Source organism: Macaca fascicularis, chromosome 13 (genome assembly GCF_037993035.2).
Source record: "Macaca fascicularis isolate 582-1 chromosome 13, T2T-MFA8v1.1".
NCBI classification, from domain to species: domain Eukaryota; kingdom Metazoa; phylum Chordata; class Mammalia; order Primates; family Cercopithecidae; genus Macaca; species Macaca fascicularis.
The window spans coordinates 88,961,077-88,986,832 of record NC_088387.1 but is presented as its reverse complement, the minus strand read 5'-3'; the positions used below and the strand labels follow the sequence as shown (position 1 = coordinate 88,986,832).

The 25,756-nt window shown below is 38.6% G+C and overlaps 1 protein-coding gene across 30 annotated transcripts in view; it reads left to right on the top strand.

Moving 5' to 3' along the window:
- The window catches only part of LTBP1 (latent transforming growth factor beta binding protein 1), a 445,837-nt gene that overhangs the window by 276,022 nt on the left and 144,059 nt on the right, over positions 1 to 25,756 (top strand). For all 30 annotated transcript variants that reach the window (XM_074011979.1, XM_015433801.4, XM_065527196.2 and 27 more), the window contains 2 exons: positions 13,916 to 14,038; positions 22,796 to 22,963. In XM_074011979.1, coding sequence (XP_073868080.1) covers positions 13,916 to 14,038; positions 22,796 to 22,963 — 291 coding nt within the window. The remainder of the gene's footprint in view (positions 1 to 13,915; positions 14,039 to 22,795; positions 22,964 to 25,756) is intronic.

The following is a 25,756-nucleotide window of genomic DNA, read 5'->3' as shown; positions in this document are numbered from 1 at the left end:
TTTTGATTTTGTTTTCCTAAAGTTTTTCAAAAGGAGCCCATTTAGCATCTAATTGCTCGTGCCTTCCACATTGTTCTTACAGTCTAATGTCTTCTCAGTTTACAAAGCACTTTTAAAATTAAAGTGGTTAATAACTAGAATTACATTATTTCCTTCAACTAAGTGAACTAATGTCCTGAAACAACTTTTACTAATGTGCACTCAGTAACAAAGAACCAACTGTATACATGTTAATTTGAGGAGCTTTCAAATAATTGCCTTCAAAGTTGTTTTTTTTTCCTCCTCTCTAGTGCTGCTGCAATTATCTTTTCAAAGGAATGATTTATTACATATACACACCCGGAGCTCCAAAACAGCCTTGCTACCCTCAGCATTATGGAATTGTTATAATTTGCTTCATTTATCATAACAAACAATGCAGTTATATGCTCTGATAGATCTAGAGTGGCATTTGTCATTTGATTATTTTGCTATAAAGGTTTGATGTAGAACTGGAATTAAATGAAATAATACCTTGCAGAAATAATACTAAGAGCTCCTGTGTCCGTGCTGCTTTTCTTTAATACTCAGTCCTTCCCTGAGTGGAAATACTGATTACTCTCTTTTGTCCATATTTTGCCATAAGTGGGTTCTTAAAAAGTTAGATGTAAATCTAAGTTTCAGAAATAGAATTTGGTTCTGAAAGTACTTGGAGAATCAGTCTGTTGAGTGAAATATTTTATTAAAAGCAAATATCTCTTTTGACATATTAAAATCACCTACCAGTTTCAGTTTACAAGGATAAAATCAACTTAGTATTGTTTTCTACATTTTTAGCACGTACTGTGGGCAATACCACAGTATCTCAGCACGTGCTAAAATGTAATTAAAAGACATCTACACTTTTATAGTTCAGTGTATGTATATTCCTTATTCATAGATCATCATTTTTAAATGATTCAGTATTCCACAAAGATTAATTGCTGGGGCACTCCTTGCTATAGACTGAAGTATGTGTGATGAATGATGGCTAAGACATTGTTCCTGCCCTTGGAATTTAGTGTAATGAAATCAGTTTGAGTGAGCAGGATGCAATTTGCTTTATTTACTCTTCAAACTAGCTGAATTTTAGCTGACTCCATATGAGCCCATTAAAGGAAACAGGAAAGAGCTAGCCACATAATTTTCTTTCAGCGCCATTCTATTATACTCGTTCTGCTTTAATAAAATAAATTTATGAAACCGATACATTGAGGCACAAGAATGCTCATTACCAAAACTTTCAGTGTAGCCTCCTTTTAGATAAAAAGTTCCTTGGAGTGCATCGGAAATCACATTTTATTTGGACAAAAGAAAAGATAATGTACATATTTTCAGGGGGCGTATCTGTTATTAAATGAGACTCAACAGTCTTGATCAATATTCTGCATAAGGATTTTTGGTTGTAAAGTGCTTGTCTGACTGTAGCTTGCATTTCAGACCTCTTAATGACTACCAAAAAAATATTGAGTGTGAACTGCAGTACTGTGAACAGATAAAGGAAGATTGGTTTTCGAATGCTTTGAGAACACTAGATAAATGAGGACTAGAAAGTGCAGGTGAGACCCCCAAGAAAGCCTGCCTGGCTGGAGAAAAGAATGTGTCTTGCAGCATAGTGCTGGATTGAAACAGGTAGGATGAGATGAAATGATTGAGAGTTTTAGGGCAAAGCTCTTATAATTAATCGCATGCACCGTTTGCATTATTCTCATCTAGAGAATATTTGTGTTCAAATCAGTGGCTTCAATTAGTTTCTTAGCAAAGAAGCATTAACATTTTTAACTGGGTTTATTTGCGTGTGATTAATTATGGGCTTTGTGATATGTGCTGGGAAAACAATTATTGGATTTGTTCTGCTTTTAACATAATGTTAAAGAAAAATATTATTTATAACATTTGTTAAAGGACAGTGAGGCAGACTTTATTCAGGTAACTGTTGTAACAGGTATAAGGACTACTGCAGTGGAGTTTTGGGGTAGGGGAGAGAGATTGGACTCAACTCTGAAAAGAAGGAAAAGTAAAAATTTATCACCAAGGAGTGAGGGTGAGGGTGTGGTATCAGTGGATGAAAAATTACTAAGAGGACACATCGGGGTAAGGGGGGATTCTGGCTAAACCAACCTAGGAGGGTATTCTTGCTGAAGGCAGATCACGGTGAGCAGACATTACCTAGGGGTTGGTGGAAGATGAGGAACCCAATCAGATATCCAGCATGGGGGATTCTGGCTAAACTAACTTAACAGGATTCTAGCTAAAACTGGACAATGCGGAGACAAATACAGAAGCATGCATGAAGGCAGAGCCTGGTTGAGAAGAGGGTTCGGAGGAGCCTGACTAGAGTTTGATCAAGGAGAGCATCTTTGTCAATGGAACACTGAAAGGCCATTATGGCAACCTCTTGGAAATTTGGAAGAAAATGGATTTATGGCTTAGACCAGAGTCATTATTTTACAGGTATTGTCAAAGGTATACACCTTTGACCTATTTCCTTGATGGAAATAAAGCCCTTTTCCCCTCATATACCTAATAGTTAAATGAATTTACTGTCATTTTTCTGATGGCAGCATTTCTTGTATCCTGTGCTTGTTTTCTGCATTTGTTTCTTATTTTGGGGAGGATTTGCCACATAAAATCCAGAACACCCAGTTAAATTTGAATTTCAGATGAACAACAAGTAACGTTTTTAAAGTAAGTACATCCCAAATTATTTATTTGAAAATCAAATTTGACTGCTATCTTGTATTTTTATCTGGTTAACCTGTATTTCGAGGTTATATTCTTTAACAGATCCTTTAGTGAGGGTCACTAAAGTATATACTTTATGTGTCTGAAAATATCTTTATTTTGCACTCATTTTATAATGAGACTACTCGTGTGTACAATTCCAGATTGGCAGTTGTTTTATAGTGGTGCTTGACTATATTATACCAATGTCTTCTGACTTCTGTGTTTTGACACCTCTTCCTTTGTAGATAATGTCTTTCTCTCTTTTGAGATAATCTCCTAATTCCTTATGTTCTGTAGTTTTATCATGATGTGTCTATATTTAGATTTATCTTTATTTTACTCAGAGTGTAATGTCAATCTGAAAACTCATGTCTTTCCTCAAATTTGAAAAGTGTTCACCTATTACGTCTTTAAATATCACTTTCCACCATGCTTTTCTGCTGAAACTCCCATTAAACAATAGTTGGAGTCTGGTTTTCATGGCTCTTAAAAAATCTTTTGTCTTTTTATTCTCTTTTTTGCTGCATTTTGAATGGTTATCTCAGTTCCATTTTCCAATTTTCTAATTTCTGCTTTACTATGCCCATCTAGGCTTTATCCCATTTGTTACATTTTTAAGACTGTTTTTCATTTCCAAGGTTTCTAATAAATTATTGTTCATAGCTACCTGTTCTTGTTTTATATTCTTTAAGTATTCATTTAACTGGTTAAGGCATGCTGAAAATCTTTAAAGAATCTTGGTAAAACCATTTCGTAAAATTATTCTCATCTAGAGAATATTTGTGTTCAAATCAGTGGCTTCAATTAGTTTCTTAGCAAACAAGCATTAACATTTTTAACTGGGTTTATAAGCTTACTTTGAATCAGAAGTTTATTTTCATCCTCCCCACCCTTTTCGTTTTTCTGTCTAGCAATTTTATGGAAATTTCCACTTGGAATCTGGGGCCTGTTGGTCTAGAGCTAGATTATAATGGTGGCTTCTGACCCATGGAGCTTTTCTTTTTATGATATTGTTTGCATAAGAATGTGATAATTTTCCTTTTTCTAATATTAGTAAATTTACTTTTTGTTCATGATTGCCTTACACAACTTTTCAATCTACTTATATATTTTGCTAACTTTTGTTTGTTTGTTTGTTTATGTTAACTTTTGTTGAATGACTGTTTAGTGGAGCCATTGTGTTAAGTGCATTGGATACAGCCTTGTGAGATAAGTAGTGGTGTGTGTGTGTGTGTGTGTGTGTGTGTGTGTAGCTCCCTCTTTTCCAGAGCTAATCACTGCCCTTTCAACTTCAGATCAATTTTATCTTATGAAATTTCAAGTAATTCAGTAAGTGTTTTCTTTAGTGTCTGGCTTCTTTCACTCAACAGTATAGGGCCAGTACAATTTTCATTTTTAGAGTTCTGCCTTGTAAAGTGAAAATATTCGTTGATGTTTTTATTTAAATGCTTTTTCCCCTCTTTCATCTTGTTCTCTGACTTCTCTGCTTAGGCACCATTGCCCCAAAGTTACAGCTTTGTCTCCAAAGTTGCCTTCAGTTGCATTATCATAAGTGAGTTGCTACGTTTCTTTCTTTCTAGAAGGTTTTTGGGAATATATAAGAGAGTGATGTGGGCATAAAGATGAAACTTAGATGAGATTAGGCACATTCAGAGTGGTATGGTTGTAGACACAAGCATTCCTGTACACCAATAATAGACAAACAGAGAGCCAAATCATGAGTGAACTCCCATTCACAATTGCTACAAAGAGAATAAAATACCTAGGAATACAACTTATAAGAGATGTGAAAGACCTCTTCAAGGAGAACTAGAAACCACTGCTCAAAGAAATAAGAGAGGACACAAACAAATGGAACATCTTTCCATGCTCATGGACAGGAAGAATCAATATAGTGAAAACGGCCATACTGCCAAGAGTAATTTATAGATTCAATGCCATCCCCATCAAGCTACCATTGACTTTCTTCACAGAATTAGAAAAAACTACTTTAAATTTCATATGGAACCAAAAAAGAGCCCGTATAGCCAAGACACTCTTAAGCAAAAAGAACAAAGCTGGAGGCATCATGCTACCTGACTTCAAACTATACTACAAGGCTACAGTAGCCAAAATAGCATTGTACCAGTACCAAAACAGATGTATATAGACCAGTGGAACAGAACAGAGGCCTCAGAAATACCACCACACATCTACGACCATCTGATCTTTGACAAATCTGACAAAAACAAGCAATAGGGAAAGAATTCCCTATTTAATAAATGGTATTGGGAAAACTGGCTGGCCATATGCAGAAAACAGTAACTGGACCCTTTCCTTACACCTTACACAAAAATTAACTCAAGACGGATGAAAGACTTAAATGTAAGACCTAAAACCATAAAAACCCTAGAAGAAAACCTAGGCAATACCATTCAGGACATAGGCATGGGTAAAGACTTCATGACTAAAACACCAAAAGCAATGACAACAAAAGCCAAAATTGACAAATGGGATCTAATTAAACTAAAGAGCTTCTGCATAGCAAAAGAAACTATCACCAGTGCAAACAGGCAACCTACAGAATGGGAGAACATTTTTGCAATCTATCCATCTGACAAAGGGCTAATATCCAGAATCTACAAAGAACTTAAATTTACAAGAAAAAATCAACTCCATCAAAAAGTAGGTAAAGGATATGAACAGACACTTCTCAAAAGAAGACATTTATGCAGCCAACAAACATGAAAAAAAGCTCATCATCACTGGTCATTAGAGAAATGCAAATCAAAACCACAATAAGATACCATCTCACGTCAGTTAGAATTGTGATCATTAAAAAGTCAGGAAACAACAGATGCTGGTGGAGAGGATATGGAGAAATAGGAATGCTTTTACACTGTTGATGGGAGTGTAAATTAGTTCAATCATTGTGGAAGACAGTGTGGCGATTCCTCAAGGATCTAGAACTAGAAATACCATTTGACCCAACAATCCCATTGCTGGGTATATACCCAAAGGATTGTAAATCATTCTACTATAAAGACACATGCACATGTATGTTTGTTGCAGCACTGTTCACAATAGCAAAGACTTGGAACCAACCCAAATGCCCATCAATGTTAGACTGGATAAAGAAAATGTGACACATACACGCCATGGAATTCTATGCAGCCTTAAAAACGGATGTGTCCACGTCCTTTGCAGGGGCATGGATGAAGCTGGAAACCATCATTCTCAGCAAACTAACGCAGGAACAGAAAACTAAATACCACGTGTTTCACTCAGTGGGAGTTGAACAGTGAGATTACATGGACACAGGGAGACGAACACCAGGGCCTGTCAGGAGGTGGGGGACTAGGGGAGGGATGGCATTAGGAGAAATACCTAATGTAGATGACAGGTTGATGGGTGCAGCAAACCACCATGGTACGTGTATACCTATGTAACAAACCTGCACATTCTGCACATGTATCCCAGAACTTAAAGTATAATAAAAAAAAAAGAAGATGAAACTTAGAATCTATTGTTCTTGGTATATGTTTTCGAAATAATAGTAGAAAACCAGCAGGTAAGAACTAAGACTGCAGTGAACCAAACTTGATAATTCAGTTCTTCAAAACACTTAGAAATGTTTAATGTTCCTTTTGTTTAGCCTACCAGAGGTTAATCATAATTTTCTGTTGTATTTTCTTTTAATCTCAGAAACTGTCATGTACTTAGTATGATGCCAGATCATCTTTTACAATGGTCAATGGCTCAGAGGGAACTGATTGATAATTTACTGATTTGAAGGTGTTAACTGTCCTGGACATCCTGTTAGAACTACTGCTGTACTTTCTAGTTTAAATATGCACAGTATTTTCAGTAAGAATTTAAACAGCTTTTGATCTGGACCTGACCACCCTGTTTCAGCATTTTCAAATCAAATTGGTACCATTCCTGTGCATTTTAGAATTATTTTTCTGGTGTGTCCTCTTACTATGCTGGCATAGGATTCAAAAAGGAAATGTGTTTACTTCATTAACTTTTCCTCAGGAAAGACAGTAGTGAAGTGAGTCGTTAGCACATTGTATTTTTCAATAGCTCTTTGACCTTAATCTCTGTGGCTATAAAATGAATGGGAAGATGCCTACTGTATTATGAGTGATGAAGAAAGCCCATGATGGATTCGTGTGACTGTGAATATTTCAAGGAGAAGTTAATGCAGTGCCTGTAGACTACAGTCATGAATCCAAGACTAACAGAGTATGTGTTACTAGCAGCGTCTTCCATGTGTAGCACACATGTATCAAGAAATAAATACAAGCTGTTCTCTGGGCTCTGATAATTCCTTTATCATATTCCCCGAAGACAGAAGAATTGGAAGGAAAGGAGTTGCTGCCACAGTGGTTTGACTTTTTTCAGTGAGTCCAGTGATTGAATCCATCCTATGGTGGATGATCATTTTATAATCACGGGACAGTTACAGGATCATGGGTAGGCTTTAGCAGCAGTGGGGCCTAGATAGAGGCAAATACAATCATGAAGAGACTCATACGATAGTCTTTGAAGCTGGCCCCAGAGAGCAACATTTCACAAAATGTTTCCACAGACCACCAGTTCAGAGGGATGTTAATAGATTGTGTGTTTAAAAGGGTCCCACAGCCAAATGTGTAGAAAAACCAAGTTAAACACAGAAAAAACAAGAGATTTTGCCAAAGGACTCCTCGGGTTTTAAATATGCTTGTGTATATAGAATAGGCAGTATTTCTCAAACATACTTGGCTGCAGAACCCCCGTTTTAGCAGAGGTCTCACAAAGTCTGTGTTTTGTGTAAAATACCTTGGGTAAAATTGCTGTAGAACATTGGTTTTCAAATATTTTTTTCTCCACTTATCTCCTAGAATAATTTTGAAAAAGTTAGGTGTTCACACATCTTTAAGCTGACATCTACATTTTAATTAAAAAGTTAAGTGGATACAATAGGTTAATTTCTGGCACATTTATGTTGTATGTGTGCATTAAATATTTTCTTTTTTTTTTGCTCTAAGTAAAGAAGAACAAAGGTTTAATTTTTCTCTAATGTTGATGCTATTTAAGTCTAAAATAGCTAGGCAGATAACATTTACTCTGTGACATCATCTAGGAAATTTTAACAAAAAACTTATAATTTATATAAAAGTAATTTATATAAAAGTATTTTAGAAAGTCAACTCTAATTCCTCTCTCTTTTATCTACTTACCTTTCTGCTTGCCATCCCTGATCAACTTTCACTTTCTCGTGGAATTCTTGAGTGGTCTACCTAACACCTGCTAAGCTAAATTAGGTACCCTTTACCATCAACATGGAACACCCCATTGTAACACATATTGTACTATCTCTGCTCCTGTTGGACTGTTACACCATTGAGATAGGAGCCTCTAATTTTTTTTAATTATTTATTATTATTATTATTATTATTATTATTATTATTTTTTGAGACTGAGTCTCGCTCTGCCTCCCAGGCTGGAGTGCTGTGGCCGGATCTCAGCTCACTGCAAGCTCCGCCTCCCGGGTTCACACCATTCTCCTGCCTCAGCCTCCCGAGTAGCTGGGACTACAGGCGCCCACCACCTCGCCTGGCTAGTTTTTTGTATTTTTTAGTAGAGACGGGGTTTCACCGTGTTAGCCAGGATGGTCTCGATCTCCTGACCTCGTGATCCGCTCGTCTCGGCCTCCCAAAGTGCTGGGATTACAGGCTTGGGCCACCGCGCCCGGCCGCATTAAATATTTTCATCAAAACTTTGGAGCTGCAGAATTGGTTCATGCCATTGATAAACAGTCTCTGCCATTTAACCTAATTGGTAAAGCCAGATCTTCTTATGAAACACATCAGACTCATTATCTTTCCTGTGACTCTATCCTGGGGTTGATATGTTTGTGAATTGTTCATTTATTCTGTGCCTGCGAGAATTTTACCTTTCAAGACAGTGTACTTAGAAAGGCCTAGAAAGATTCTGGATTGACAAGAGGTCAATCCAGATCTCAGGGATCTTGACTTGGTCAAGAACAAGAAGGCCCTGATGAAAGGGGAAGATAGGAAAGGAAGACTGGCAGATATATTCTTAGGCAGATCGCTTCAAAAAGAAACATCTGAAGGCTGGAGATCTATAGATTAGTTCCCTTAAAAGTATCCAAAGCCTGTGTGTACACTATAGAATATCTTCATGTTCCTTCATGGGTATGTGTACCCAGTGCAAAGTTGTTCTTTGGAAGTTTAAGAAATATATATATTGTCTTAAAGTGAACTCCTCTACCTAAAGTATTTATTAAATTAAATAATTAAATCATTTTATTATTTATATTATATATATTATCTGTCTGGGATTATTATTTATTATCTGTGTGGGGAAAGTATTTGTGTCAAGAGGTATTTTTCTGCTTTCAAGTTGAAGGCATACTGCTAATGTAATTCTATCATGGAATTTCTATTCACTAGCAAAAGCTGAACACATACAGGTGAATCTCCAGAAAGCTTCATATTTTCACACAGTAGAAAGATCCTCATGTCCTGTTCTTACCTTGTCCTGACTCCTGTTGGACATGCCTCATTTCCTGTATAAACTTGCATCACTAAGAAGACAGTAAATTCTTACTCACTTTGTTAAACATACATACTTTTCCGTAGAAGAGATGCATAAAAATATATTTATTTCCCATAAGGGCACTTGTGCTATTCGTAATATATTATGCACCAAATATCATACTGTATTTATTCCCTGGCATTTTCAGCCCTGGCAACTGGCAGATTGTTTTGAAGTTGGAGAATATTTAAACTACAGGTAACCTTGGGGATTATATAGTTCAGCCCATCTGTGTTACAGGAGAGGACACTGAGATCAAGAGAAACTCAGAGACTTCCTCTGGGTAACATAACATTTTGTCCAGTTGGACCAAAAGGTAGATCTTTGTGGAACATTCCTTCTATTATTTTCCCCCATCCTCTTCATCCTTTTTAGAAATATGGCCTTGGGCAAAATTATCTCTATAAAATGGAATAATTATTCTTGTACTGCTCACCATCTAGAATTGTTGTGAAGTTCCAATGAGATACGGTGTGCTATAGAAATGTAAAGAACAAGGTAGAAGGAAGATGAAGGTCCTCACTTCATTGTCAGCCTATCGCATCATTCCCCTGTACTGAAATATTTAGGCTGTTTTATGTTGGGTTGTTCATAGGGAGTCTCTTGTTATGCATGTATGCCTGATTACTCTAAATTTTTCTACTACCTGATTAATAGAAGCCCAACCCTCTTATTTCTGTTGTATTAGGTTGAACCATAGGACATTGCCAATATTTGACCATTTTAGAAGAAGAGCAGTTTTAGAAGAAAAGCAGTTTTGTATTCTTGAACTTCATCTGTGGGCTGAAGTATGTGGTAGGCTATACAGGCGGAGATACCTGTAAATGTTTTAAGTAAGTGGAAAAGTATGTAAAGCTCCTTCATGTTAGCAGTAGCTGTGTGGAATTTGTCTACTCTAGAGGAACGCTTGGGTCTGGATGAATTTCTTTCCTAGTTTCTGTTTCTATAAACTTCTAGACTGCCTGCCTGAACACAAAAGCCCAGGTGGGGATAGGGAATGGGTGACTGGCTGTATGTGGGTGCTGAACCCCTTCAGCCATTTATTCTGGCCTTCATTCTTTAACTCAGGAAGTTGTGCTGTATGCAGTGGTTATACCACTTCTTCAAAGAACAGACTTCTACGGTTTTCCAGAGAAATTTGTCATCTATAGAGGGAGAATAAGGAATAAATTCATGTGTTTTTCAAACTGAATATTAAAATACTTTTGATTTAGTTAGAATCCATTAAGGAAGGTTTGTTAACCCTTTAAAATATGAGACTCGGCTGGATGCAGTGGCTCACAAGCTTTGGGAGGCCGAGGTGGGCGGTTCACTTGAGGTCAGGAGTTCAAGACCAGCCTGGCCAGCATGGTGAAACCCCGTCTCTACTGAAAATAAAAATAAAAATAAAAAAAATTAGCCGGGCATCGTGGCACGTGCCTGTAATCCCACCTACTCAGGAGACTGAGGCAGGAGAATCGCTTGAACCTGGGAGGCGAAGGTTGCAGTGACCGAGATTGTGCCACTGTACTCTAACCTGCGCAACAGAATAAGATTCCATCTCAAATAAATAAATAAATAAAAATATGAGACTCCTGAAATGCTATATTGTTGTTTAATATTATTTAAAAATAAGCTATTTATAAAATGACAAATATTGTAATCAAGTTTTATTTGATTAAAGAAAGAAGATAGCTTTAGGCAATGAAGTCTAAATAGAATTCTGGTTTACCATTTGCCCATCACGTTCCGTACAATTGTTAAGTCTAAATAGAATTATGGTTTACCATTTACCCATCATGTTCCATACAGTTGTTAAGTCTAAATAGAATTCTGGTTTACCATTCACCTGTCACATTCCATACAGTTGTTAAACTTTGGCCTGATGATGTCTTCACTTGGAATGTCCTTCTCTCATCCAGATACAATGCGTTCAGTTCAACCAATGCTTTGTTTTAACGTATTTGCGAGTCTCTGACATCCTTCAGTTTAATTTAGGAAGCTTGTGACTACCTGTCTAGGAAAATCACTTAGACAGTTGCTCCTGTTTCTTGATAATTAGAAAGATCTTATTAATTTGTTAATTTCTGAAGTCCTATATTAAAATTATGGGGATAAGTTGTTTGTTGGCTGGAAAGGGGCACAAAGAACTTTCTGAGGTGAGGGAAACATTCTTAATCACGATCTGGGTGGTGGTAACACCACACGTGGATATGCAAAAATTCATCTAGTTGTATACTTAAGATTGATATACTCTAGTGTGTATACATTAAATATAGGACACAAATCCAATCTCTAATTTGTAGTAGTTCAGGAAATATTAAAAAAATAGAGAAACCAAAGGCAGTTGAAGGAAACAGTTTTTCTGGAAACTGTGAGAATGTGTCACAGAGGAAGGCTGAGGCTTCCTGGGCTCCTTGGGCCAAAATTAGGGGAAGAGTTGGTGCCAGTGCCAGTGACACAAGCTGATTAAAACAGTCGTAACAGGAAGAGTCTTACACGATTCTTCTTCTTTGTGGATTTTTCTGTCTCTTACTGTGTATACCCAGTAGGTTTGCTTGGTCATTTTTGTTTGTCTTCTTCAGTTTGAATTCCTGTCCTCCATTCCCATGGCATCAGGGTCAAGGCAGTGAGCAGTGTGGAGAGTCAAAGAAGGGGCATTGGAAGAGGGTACTAGGCACTGGTTGTAAATCAGGTATTTATAAGTCTAGGGGGAAACCTCTACCATAGCCTGGCAGCCAGCCGCAAGGCTGAGATGGTGCTGTTATAGAAATCACCTAGCAAGGGAAAATTCTGGGTCCTCAATCTTATCCTGGAATGTGTAGTGGTGCAGCCAATGAACAGGAGTACAGGCCATTCAGGGGAAGAGGAATGCTAATAATCATACCCTAGTGAGGATGAGAGGGGAAACAGAAGAGTGGAAATTTTGTCCAGCCTTCTTGACCACAACTGGCTGGTTACCCAAACTTGAGGTTTTACTTGGGACATATAATAGGGCTTCACTTGTACCATGTAAGCTCCAATTGGACTTGGCACTCTTCCTGGTCCTTCGTGGTGGTTTTCTTAAAAAGAATGAGTTATGGGGGAATATTTTCAGTTACATGCTGTACATGAATGTGCATTCCAGAACAACACACACTTCAATAAGTAATGAGATGGTCAGGTGCTATACTGTGTGCCATACCAGGTGTCATCAAGCTGTACCAGTTTCCAGCTACGTGCAAGTTGGAACACCATAGAATTTATACAGCAAATATGCATTAACTTATCATTTGAATGTCATGGAAGGTATCATATTTTATCACTGAAATTAACTTAAAAATTGCATGTTCTGAGTAAAATATGTACATTTAGATCACGATGCCTACTTAGAACATGAAATATTCATGTTCAAATAATGTTGGTATTTGCTCAAATAATGATTGAGGACTATATTTCTTTTTATGTGATGATCCTGATAATAATGTTTTGCTACCATTGTATCCAACTTTTTGATTTTCAATTAATTACCTTTGCAAGTGACTATATAATCTTTCTTTGTAAAATCACTCCATTTGTATCCCTCCTCTTTCAAATCACTTTGATTTTCCCCTGGATCTCCATATGCAGAGTATCTTAAGTGTCTATTTGTAGCAGTGATTTCCTCTTTCACTCTATTTCTGAATCTTCTGCTGCTGCCAGGTATTTCTACTTGGGTATCCCAGTGTGGCCTTGAACTATAAAACTGAACTCCTCATCTTCCTGCCTTCTTTCTTCCTCAGAACTCCTTCCGCAAAACCAGCTGTGATTTTTTTTCCCCCTTTTTTCTTAGATTAGAAGCCTCCCAGACATCCTTGACTCCTTTCTCTTACTTCCTCATGGTGTGTAGTCCAGTCAAGCCTGAATTTTACGGGCTCTGTTTCCAACTATTTACCTTCCTGAATCTTCTTTTCCAGCCAGTGGTTTGACTCATTATTTCCTGAGCCTCCTTCCCCTGGCCACACTCCGTGCTCAAGCTCCAGTGTTTCCCACAGAAGTCATTCCTTCCCTTCCTCACCCATCCATCCAGCTCCTGCCCAGACATCAGCACTCTGAAGGCTTACCTCCTCCTCAGTGCCACAGTCTGCCCCACCTCCAGCTTCCTTCTGTGGCTCTTACTGTCTGTGTAGGCAATTTCATAATTTAACTTCTAACAGTTTATGACAGTTCTTTCTTGTATGACTTGAATTGCTTTTCACTTCTTTAGTTTTTCAAATATTCATATGTACAGTTAGACTGTCAGTGCTTCCAGAGTGAGAGTCTTTGCCTTACCTATATGCTCCGTAATGCCTAACATAAACTAACACTAAAGCGAAAATTCTGTGAAGGCCAGAATTTTTATCAGTTTTTTTTTCACTAGTAAATCCTTAGCACCTGGCATGTAGTAAGTATGTAATAAATATTTGCTATATAAATGGTAAATGTTCAATAAACGTTAATTGATTTAATATTATTCACACCTGCGACATCCTTTTTTCACTATAACTAAAAGATTATTATAGTGAAAAAGGAAGTGAATGCAATGTATAGCCAGAATCTGCTCAATGGGGCTTGACCACTCCTTCTAAAGAATTATGTTTTCCTGCAGATATTAATGAATGTCAGCTACAAGGTGTATGCCCTAATGGTGAGTGTTTGAATACCATGGGCAGCTATCGATGTACCTGCAAAATAGGATTTGGGCCGGATCCTACCTTTTCAAGTTGTGTTCGTAAGTAATAATCACTTTTTACTCCTATTTTGGATTAATTGTCTTTGGGGTTTTCCCAAAAGAACGGAAATGCTCAGTGGCCAACTGAATCCTTGTAAATATGCGGAAAACCTCATTAATTAAAATGACAAGGAGGGGGCCCGCCTGATGTAGTAAAATAAATCTATATCATGGAACCTTCTCTAAAATGCATTTTTATTGTGGTGATAAAAATATAGTAGCTAAAACTCAGGATAAAGACAAAGCCCACTGAGGAAATACGCTTTGATGGAAAGAAAAGAGGGAATTAAAATGGACATATCAACCTTTCTTGGTACCTGAGAGATGACAGTAGGTTTTTCTGTCATAAATACAGTATTTTAAGGATTCTTTAGGTTGAATTAAACTGTGTCCCCGCTTCTGCCTTTAAGTATTCCAAATTCTGAGTCTCTGGACTCTACTTTAGTGAGGTTTCACTTCTTTCTCAATTGCAAGAGTCTGGAAAATAGTTACCAAGGCCCTGTGTTTTAGATTTTCTAATTCAGTTCTGATTTCAGATATTGTCTTGTTCTTTAAACCCACCAAAATGACCCTATATTATAGTGTTTTGCCTTAAAAATGTTTCTGAGACTTTCCCTTGTTTCTGATAAGGGTAAAAATCCTTCATCAAACCACATGTTCTAATATTGGTTCTGAACTATAGTTTCACCAAAGAGATACTCCCTCTGCATGTAAAGTAATCCATGTAATCACTACAGATCATGTGCCATTAGAGAGGAATGCATTTTAGGTGTAAAGTTCTCAAATGCAGATTTGAGATTTTAAGATTGTCTTATTTTTAAAGTAGTCATGCCCATTATTACAAAAGTAGGTAAGCACTGCAAGTTTTTTTTTTTTTTTTTTTTTTTTCCTAAAGAGATGGGGTCTTGCTATGTTGCCTAGGCTGGACTCAAATCCTGGACTCAAGTGATCTCTGTTCAGCCTGCTGAGTAGCATGACTATAGACGTGGGCCTTGTAGCACTGCAGATTTTTAAAGGTTATATAGAGTTTAAACGGATGCATGGCAGAAAACTATTAGGATAATTTTAAGAGCAATTGTGTATTAGTTTCTTTCCTGCAAGTTTTTTGTTTTTATCTGTCTGTCTATCTATCTATCTATCTATCTATCTATCTATCTATCTATCTATCTATCTCTGAGACGGAGTTTCACATATGTCACCCAGGCTGGAGTGCAATGGTGTGATCTCCACTCACTGCAACCTCCGCCTCCCGGGTTCAAACGATTCTCCTACCTCAGCCTCCCAAGTAGCTGGGATTACGGGCATGTGCCACCACACCCAGCTAATTTTTGTATTTTTAGTAGAGACACGGTTTTGCCATGTTGGTCAGGCTGGTCTTGAACTCCTGACCTCAGGTGATCCACCCGCTTCAGCCTCCCAAAGTGCTGGGATTACAGGTGTGAGCCACCATGCCCGACCACTTTTATTTATTTTTTAATGTGGCTTTGGTATATAATGAGCTGCATCTTTCTTGTCCCTAGTTGGAAATTTGCCATTTGGTTGACATGTTCTTCATGAGTATACTGCCATTCATTTTTAACCAAGCTTCTCTCTCTAACTCTGTGCCCTAAGGTGAGATATCTACATATCTCATAAATAACATATCTCATAAATAAAATAACTAAAATAAAATAAGGTGATAAAGACAAATGTAGTAAAATAAAAATGACAGTCTCATTTATTACTTTTACGTGAGTTTGTTGAGTCTTTTGAAATGTTATTACTAATTACTACTCTTTTCCTTTAAAAACTGTCAACTGCAGATTAGGAAGTTTTACACGTAAGTCCTCTTTTCTGTGTTCTTTTACAGACAGTTTTGATCGTGAAGCAGACAGACACCTAATTATAAGGCTTTCCTAACGGGTGGTAAAATTAGACCATAAAATTATGTTTGCACACAAGGTACCTTTGAAACTGATGCAAGGATTTGGAAATTTCAGGCCAAAAATCACATTGTTGATGGTATCCAGATAACTTAGGGGATCATTTTTGGCTGATTTGAATTATATTAACAAAATATTTTAAATCATTTTATAATTTAAGCATAAAGATTGTAGAGTTTGGATATAGAGTTTGTTATGAATGCTTTTCCACCTCTTTTATAATTTGACTTGTAGTCTGTTTACAATTCTTATATTGAAGGTTGCTGATTAGGTAAACTTGCAGAACTAGTCACAAAATGCTCTGTGAAAGTTTGACTAGATCTGATGTCTAGAGTTTAGGGCAGACATCCAGGTTTTAATAAGATTGTAGCAATCTGCCAATGAGATTTTTGAAACACTTGCATATTTCCTTAGCATATTTTCCCTGTCATTGCGCAAATAATTCTGAACTTATTAAACAACCATCCATTCTTATTTGAAAAATAAATAATTCAATTTTACGGTTCAGCTACAACAGCTGAAATGGTAAGTATTAAGAGACGTTTGTTGCTAGTTAAGTGTTCCAGTTGAGAGTTTGAAGTGAAAACCTGGGCTCTTTACCAGTGTTGAGTGAGAAGATTTATTCCTCTTTCCTCTGAATTTACCACATGTAACATCACAGAGACATATAGAGTTCCTTTAGGATTTGCGATTTGAACCAATCCAGTCTGATTTTCGGGTGAATTCTGTGAAGAACTTGATGGGGGAAGTCTGAAGACAGAAAGAATTAGGGAAGAAGGTGATACTTACAGAGGAAAGGAAAAAAATGGAAAGATAATGGTATTTTTGGTAGCCACAGGGAAGTAGCAGAAGGGGACTGGAGATCACACACACGCGCACGCGCGCGCGCACACACACACAGACACATGCAGACACAGGCACTCAACACAGTGGTTGCTAAATGTCTGCTCTGGAGAGAGATAAAACCAGCCAGGGATGAAGCCTGCAGGCAAATGGAGGATACTGACAACATTTGCTAGGACAACATGAATTTAGGCCAGATCCAGAGCATACAAGGCGTGGCTGACTCTCTGAACCCCTGCACTAGATTATGCCCAAGGAGCAACGGGAAGCACTTTCTCTTCTTGAATGCACTGAACTGAGTTGAACCCCCCCAGAATTCCTTGGCTCCAGCCAAAGGTTGCAACAATTTCACTTTCTCTCCTTGCTGCTTGCCTTGGCTTAGCCAAGCTAAAAGGAAGAAAGTAGGCAAATGCTGGCATTTGCTGCCTCTGACCTCTATGTTTGAGGCTTAGGATGATGTAGCAGCATTCTCCAGACCTGTTGCTACCTGATTTATGGGGAAAGGTGGAAACTCAAGGACTTTCCAGAGCAAATTCAAGAAAAGTATCATAATCTTTGCGATCGAAGTAGGAAGACTTTCTGGCTTTCTGAACTCCTTCAGGAACTTCAGAGCTCCATGATGAGTGCTGCTGAGAGTGTGTCCATAGGTTCAGTAAAAAGGCCCAGATAAAAGAATTCTGAGCCTGGGCTTTTGCTGTTTCATAGTATTCTTTACCTATGGACTTGGAGCTAGCTGACAGAAGTGGAGGGTTAGAGAGAAGATGTGCCTCAGGAGCTTCTGCCGTAGTCCTGGAAGTCATGAGATAAAGGACAAGTGCCTTTTAAAAGCCGGTCTTCATTAGGTACATCATTCATTTGTAATTTCCTGAGCATCTTTATGAGAAACATACCATGCTTGTCTTATACACTGGGAAACTAAAGCTAGGAAAGTTTAAGTAGCTTCTCACACAGCTAGTAGCTGAGAGTTGAGATTTAAAACAGGATTTGTGCCTCCAAATTTAGGGTTCTAGATCAGGGGTTGGCAAATTATAGCCCATGGGCCAACTCTGTTTTTGTGAATAAAGTTTTATTGGAACGCAGCCATGTCCATTCATTTACTTACTGTGTGATGCTGCTTTTGTATTACAGCGACAGAGTTGAGAAGCTGCAACAGAAATTGTATGGCCCACAAAGCCTAAAATACTTATTATCTGACACTTAACAGAAAAAGTTTGCTGACGCTCAAGCTAATTAACACTGTCCAATAGAACTATCTGAGATGATGGAAATATTCTCCATCTGTGCCACCTCATACAGCAGCCACTAGTCATATATGGCCTGTGTAACTGAGGAATTGAATTTTTACTTTTATTTAATATCAATTTTATCCAAAGAGCAACATGTGGCTAGTGCCTAACATATTGAGTGGCGTAGCTTTGTATCCTTTTTGGCAAAGCCAAATGGGTAAATTAATGCTAGCTTTCCAGCTTTTCCCTTAAAATGGGCTTTCCTTCCAGACTTGATATCTTTATACCCATGGTAACATTGTTGTCCAGAGCACCCTGGCTGGGGGCCTGTGTCATCTTGGTCTCTTGATCTTTTGGTTTCAAAGGATGCCATTTAGTCTTCATAATTTATCTTAGGCCCGTTCTTTTCTTTCTACCTCCTCTGTGGCCATCTCAGATTAGGCCCCTAGCCTCCCTCACTTGGAGGTCTCATGGCACCGTGGCCCAGAGGTGAGACAGAGCTGTACCAACTGCTTGCTCCCAGATTATTAGAGTAACAGTGAAAACCATGACAATAATAATTTTTATTGCAAACTTCGTAAATGCCACGCACTGTGCTAAGCACTTTATGTGAATTATCCCATATAATACTCACAAGATCTCTATTGGATTTGTACTGTTATTTTTTCTAATTTAGAAATGAAGGAATTGAGGCACAGAGGGGTTAGGGATCTTTCCAACAGTCAGACAGCCTGTAAAGGGTAGAGCCCACATTTGGAACTGGATCTGTCTCACTCCACAAGCTGAACCTTTAGTCAGGAGACAGTAAACAGTCCGAAATGCCAGGAGTAAGTCATTTATTTAAGGAGAACTGATATTTTCATCTCACCGGCCACACTATAGAATAGGTGACCTAACTGCAATGGCCTTGAATTATTGTTGCTTTTATTTTGGTTCTCCACGAATTGTGGTGTTTTTTTTTGTTTGTTTGTTTGTTTGTTTGGTTTGGTTTGGTTTTTTGAGAGGAAGTCTTGCTCTGCTGCCCAGGCTGGAGTGCAGTGGCGTGATCTTGGCTTACTGCAACCTCCGCCTCCTGGGTTCAAGTGATTGTCCTGCCTCAGCCTCCTGAGTAGCTGAGATTACAGGTGTCTGCCACCACACCCGGCTAATTTTTATATTTTTAGTAGAGATGGGGTTTCACCATGTTAGCCAGGCTGATCTGGAACTCCTGACCTCAAGCGATCTGCCCACCTCGGCCTCCCAAAGTGCTGGGATTACAGGCATGAGCTTCCACCCTCCAGCCATGAATTGGTTTTTAATGACGCATTTCCCAGTCGGAGTGCCCAGTGGTTCTTACTGCCCTGGGAAAGCTGCCTCTCAGACTCCTCATAGCAGCTTTACCTACTTCCTAGACCTGCATCCTAACACTCATCCTCATAGATACTAAGCTGTGAAGGGATTAACTGCTAATGTGGAATTTCATCCAAGAAATAATTAAGGATATTACAGATGTGGGTGGGAGTGATTGCAGACTAGTAAGGTTAGCTAGATCTTTATACCCTTGCTGTTTTCTGAAATCCTCCCTACTTTTCAACTTCTTTTAAGTACCAGATTAATTAATTAATATCTGCTTAATATTTGTCGTTCACATTTTAACCCACTTATGCCTAGTGTTCCATTATTGGAATGCTAAGCTTGTGGGAGTTATTTATATCCTACTGCTCAAGGTCATTGCAGTAGGTCTGATTTTTCACACACACACACACACACACACACAATTTGCAACTTTCAGCATAAATGGATCAATACATTAGAGTAGTATGTCTTTGAAAGTATAATGTGAGTTTATTATACGATCCTATAATTAAGGCCATAATTAAATATAAGTTGCTTAATGTATCACTGAGGAACCCAAGCGATAGTACCTTAGCTTTTTACTGTTGTTTTGTAACTGAATTGCCATCACCATGGGCTCTGTGGTTATGATTTAGTACTGTACTTGGGTACAAAGCTATATGCTTGTGACCAGTTTGAAAATTTGTCTTATGTCTCTAGCCAAGAGCAAAAAAAAATTACTTTCCTGGTGAATGTTGCATTTTCAGTAGGTTTTATGCTTCTGAAGTGCTTTTGCCTTTAGATAAAGTATCAGAATCTTTTTGCTGTAATTTTAGTGACACATCCTGCACAAAATAGGATCTGACAAAGTGCTATTTCAGTGTACGTACATGTAAGAGCCTACAGGCACCCTTCATTATCACTCCTCAGTTTTATTCGATTCTAGAGCTGTTTTCCCTCTTCCTTTGAAATCTTTTGGCATTTCTAGTTTTCTTTAGTATAGCATAAAACCTTATGACTCAGTAGAATATATAATCACATGTACCATATTTTAAATAATAAATGTAGTGCACTAATGTGTTATCCTTTACAATTAATCTTCCAATCTGAGGTTAAAGATGTTCAGACAATAGCAACACCAATCTTACGTCATTCTGGGTAGCATCTTGTTTCTGGGTTTATGCATCATGTTGACCAGAGTGTGAAAATACTAGAGATGTTTAATAAAATAAACAGAATGCAAGTCATTTGAAATGACAAAAGAACAACAGGCAATGTAGGTACTAAAATAGGGGCAGTTTTAAATGGCACACCCTGTCAGGTATATGTGGCATAAATGAACAGTTTTGGCTTCAAATAGTTGTAGATCAAAGAAAATGTGAATCGTGAAAGCATCAGTAAAATTTAGATATGGGAGAGGCTTTAAAGTAGTTGACTAGAGGCATCTGGTGCTCACCTCCTCCACAAAGGAGAACCAAAATAGCAAGTAGATAATCCCGCTTCGAACAGATCACCTAACAGAGAACACTGAAGTTCAACAGAGAAGTGACAGGAAACACCTAAGGCAGGGAAGGAGAGGGAACCAAGGCAGCCTGCTCGGCCAGGATTAGCTGGGAGCCTGGGGAGGCTCCCCAGTGTGAGGAAAGGGTAAATGAGAGACCTCCAGTGATCCACATTCCCATGTGAATTCCTGCAATCCTAGCCACAGGAGAGCCCTTTGGCCCTCACAGACTCCGAGACTAACCTAGGGAGCTGCCTAGAGACCTCATGATGGAATTGCTGCTGAAAGGGAGCTCCCGCACGCTGGGTCCCACACACACCTTCTGAGTCTTAAGCAGGTCCCACCGCCACTGGCACCTGAGCACTCCTCTCAGAGGCCCAGGCCAGGCCCACCCAATGTACCACTACCATCACAGCTGGCACTCACCTGTACGTACCACCTGTGGGCCTGGGGACTGGCCTGCCCAGCCCATTGCAGCCACTGACAACACCAGCATGGACTGCGTGGGAAGCAGAGGGTTGTCTCACCACTGCTACTGCCATCACCTGTGCTATACCCACTGCCCAGGGACTTGAGGACCTGCCTGGCTAACTACTATCGCTGCTGGCACCTAAGCAAGCCGTGTAGAGACCCAAGAATTGGCCCACTTGGACCCACTAACACCAGTGCCTGTGTACTCTGCCCTCGGGCCTAAAGACAAACACACTTGGCCCGCCTCTGCTACCACTGGGGCCTGAGGACTGGCCCACCTGGTAGCCTCCTCAGCAAAATTTTATCACAGAATCCACTAGCAACTGTACCTTAAGGCAATGCAGAAATCATAGACACCACTGATGCCATTTACAGCTGAAGAAATCCTATGGAGACTACACTACTGCGTGTACCCAGAATCAAAGCCAAAGTGCCCTGCCCAGATAGCACCACAGATAACATCTTCAGGAAGTCCTCCCCTAAAAAAGATGATAGAGGAATTGGGTAAGGGAAAGGCAAGTCAGAAAACCTCATTTGGATGGTGATATGATAGAGAAGAGCCCTGGTTGGGTTTGGGGAATGGGCAGAGCGGGGACACCAAACTGTCTGATTCAGCACCTTTGACTTGACCTGGACCTGGTTCTGTAGAACACACTCCATTCATATTTGCATTAGAAGATGAACTTCTTGAAGGCAGGGCTGTCTTTTGCTTATTTTCATATTTGCCATGTGTGCCTAGCAGAGTATTAGCTGTTAGGTTGATGAACTCTTATCTACTAAACGCATTGCAGAAGATTAGGATTAAGGTTTAGATATTGGATGCCTAGAGCCTCATATACTTTTGCAGTGTTTTCTGAGGAGCTGAGCACATCATCTCTTCCTTCTCCAGTGTGCTGTCTGGCTAGAACAGGGGCCTTGTCTGGCACTCCAAATCAGAAGCCACTTTCTGCCTCCTGTTCATGTTCACTGGCCTAGGGTGAGACCTGACGGGCCCTGCAAGCTCTCACTTCCCTGGGGTGAGAAGAGCAGATGCTGGCTTGCAGCATCAACCATGTTCCTCATTCTCCAAAGTGCCTGATTATTCATTAAATGCTGCCCTAGAATTATCTCTACTGTGGTTAAATATAAAAAACTAGGTAGTGATTTTGATAGTAGGTGACTAGGTTTATTTGGAAAGGTGGGTTTTTTTGTTGAAATTTTTCTCTTCATTATGCACACATACCTAATTGCACGCTTGCTAAAATGGAAGAAGGGACCAGAGAGGGACAGGGACAATCACTGTCACAACTTTTGGTGCCCTGACTCTCAAACTCATATGGTAAACTGATTTTTCATCAGAAAGGTGATGCTCTTAATCTAGACAGATTTATCCTGCAGTATGGTTTTTAATTCATACCTTAGGGTTCATTTTACTATCATTTGGAAAGCCAATGTAGTTTTGGTTTCTCATGTAATGTCAGGCTTTATCTCTCTGCTTCAGCTGATCCCCCTGTGATCTCGGAAGAGAAAGGGCCCTGTTACCGACTTGTCAGTTCTGGAAGACAGTGTATGCACCCTCTGTCTGTTCACCTCACCAAGCAGCTCTGCTGTTGTAGTGTGGGCAAGGCCTGGGGCCCACACTGTGAGAAATGTCCCCTTCCAGGCACAGGTAAGACATTTTCAGCTGTATGTGCACATAGATTCCCAGCCACATGAGTACACAGGACAACTTTGGCAACTTGGGTCATTTTTTGTTTCTGACTTTAATTTTTAATAATACATTGTAAATACTTTTATCACTTTTATAGAAACTGTACACATACAATGTTGAATCAGTGGGAAAAAAATATGTACGAAGAGATTTTTCCCGTTTAAGTGTGATATCAGACTTCCTTTTGAATATTAAGAAATGCCATTATATTTTATCTTCAATTTCCAGGACTCTGAGTCTGATACTTAAGTGTAGAGAGACCAGAAGGCTCTGTTGGGCCATGTGCTTTCCTAATGATTGGCTGCTCATCAATTCACAGTAACTGGACTTGGTGCAGGTTGATTCATTTACTCATTTATTGAGTATCATGCTTAATTTCTTTAATTGGAAATGGAGGGAATTATATTCATGATTGAATTTACGCTATGAAGATTAATAACTTAAGGACAGATCTTGCCAAAACTCCTGAAAACTTCTGTGGGAGTTGAGTATTAAGAAGTAGATTATTCTTTATCCTTCGATTTGGTACATAATTGCCTTATGCCCTGAGAATGCAAATTTCTCTCTTTAAATACCTTACTTCTACCAATGAACCACCAATTTCTCAAGCAAGATGAAGTAGAGTTAAGTGGAAGAGAAAGAAATGTAACCTGAAATCATTAGACCTGATATTAACAAGGAATGGCCTCAGTTGCACTTACTTGGGGTAGACATTAAATGGTCTCCTCAATTGCATGTTGGATAAGATGCTTTCCACCTAGGAAAGTGTCTTAACTGTCACAGGGCCATGTAATGTCTTAAAGCTGTAACTTACACCATAGCAGACAAGATTTAAATATAAGTATTATGACTCACCTTTGTTCATGGTTAGAACCAGAAAGAACTGCGTTAAGGCAAAGGATAATACAACATTGATGGTATATTGGTAGACTAGATAATTTTAGGCCTCCAAAAGGTCCTAGTACCCTCTTGTGCCATCTGATCCATTTTTTTTCTTTTTTCTTTTTTTTTTTTTTGAGATGGAGTCTCGCTCTGTTGCCCAGGCTGGAGTGCAGTGGCGTGATCTTGGCTCACTGCAAGCTCAGCCTCCTGGGTTCATGTCATTCTGCTGCCTCAGCCTCCCAAGTAGCTGGGACTACAGGTGCCCACCACCACGCCCAGCTAATTTTTTTTTTTTTTTGTATTTTTAGTAGAGACAGAGTTCCACTATGTTAGCCAGGATGGTCTTGATCTCCTGACCTTGTGATCCGCCCACCTCGGCCTCCCAAAGTGCTGGGATTACAGGCATGGATACTCATTATTAAAAATTAATCAAGTAAATAATCTTTATAATTTATAGACACGTTTCTCATGAAGTTCAGTTTTTAAAGCTTTCAGTTTGTGAATTTATTATGCATATTATTGTGTGTCTGTATAATGTGTTTTTAATTAAAAAAATTTTTTTTAATTTTTAGCTTTTAAGTTCAGGGGTACAAGTGGAAGCTCAATTTTGATGGCTTTGTAATCCTTACATGAAGCATAAATTGAAATGGTGACTGTAACTCAGGGATACTCCTCTAGTACTATCAATAAATTTGAAAATAATGTTCAAGATAAAATTTTTGCACTGAATTTTTGGTTATATGGTGATTTTCACTAAAAATATTTAGTTCATTAATTCTTTAAACTTAGTTCTTAAAATCATGTTTTTTTCTAGAAACATCTTTCCAAGTAAAAATTGTTTTTCCTAGTTAAACATAAGAATGAGGTTCTACCATTTAGTGTGTGATCCTTAGAAAAACAATATTTTAGCATACTATAAGCAGTATTTTTAGAGTTTCCTTTTTATTGAGAACTAATTTTAGGTCCCAGACATCCAATAGAAGATCTCTTGTTCAGGGAAAGTGAGACATGACTTATTTTACATTCAATTTTAAAAGTAGAAATAAAAAAGTTAACCATAAGCTCCTTGGTGTCTGCATTTGGTAATTTGCCTCCAACACCAACACCAAAGGGATTAGGTGGATTTTTCCTCTGAAGGCCACACACTGCCTTACCCTACTTCTCCCCCTTGCCTTTCCCCTTCACTATTCATCGGGATTATGCTGTGGAGGTTAGCAAATCACATGTGCTGAGTCTACTGTTTTGTTTTGTTTTTTTTTTTAAGAATACAAAACCATTTTTTTCTGGCAATGGTAGTGATTCCAGTGCACAGGATAGCTCCTTGGCCTCTGGGTAATTAAATGAGCTGGTCACGGCCAGGCTTTTGCCCAGCTATTGTTCCTTTACTTGAAAATAGCTGCATCTTGATTTGGCATTTCCCTTCTTTCTCGATTTCTACCTATCATCTCCAGCATGTCTCACTTCTGTAGACTCCTCCTCACTATTCCGAGATTCTCCCCTTCAGAAACACTTCCCCTTTTCAGTCTTCCGTAATCGACATCCTCTTACCAGCTGATACATGGCATTTTGGTGGAGCCCTTTGTGTTCTTCAACTGGAAACAAACCGTGAGGATTTCAGCATCTCATTTCCCTGAATAGTGATTTTTTTTTTCCTTTGGTAACCTTATGGCTCTTCATCAATGTCACTGAGTTCTTTGTTAATAACTAATGAAATTACATCAAAGTGGGGAGAAAAGCCTGATTTTTGCAAATAACACATATACTTACAACATGAGATATATAATACATATAGTGTCTTCTATATATAAAATATCTCCTAATGTATAACCTAATATATATAATATTTTCTAATTGGTTGCTGATATATAT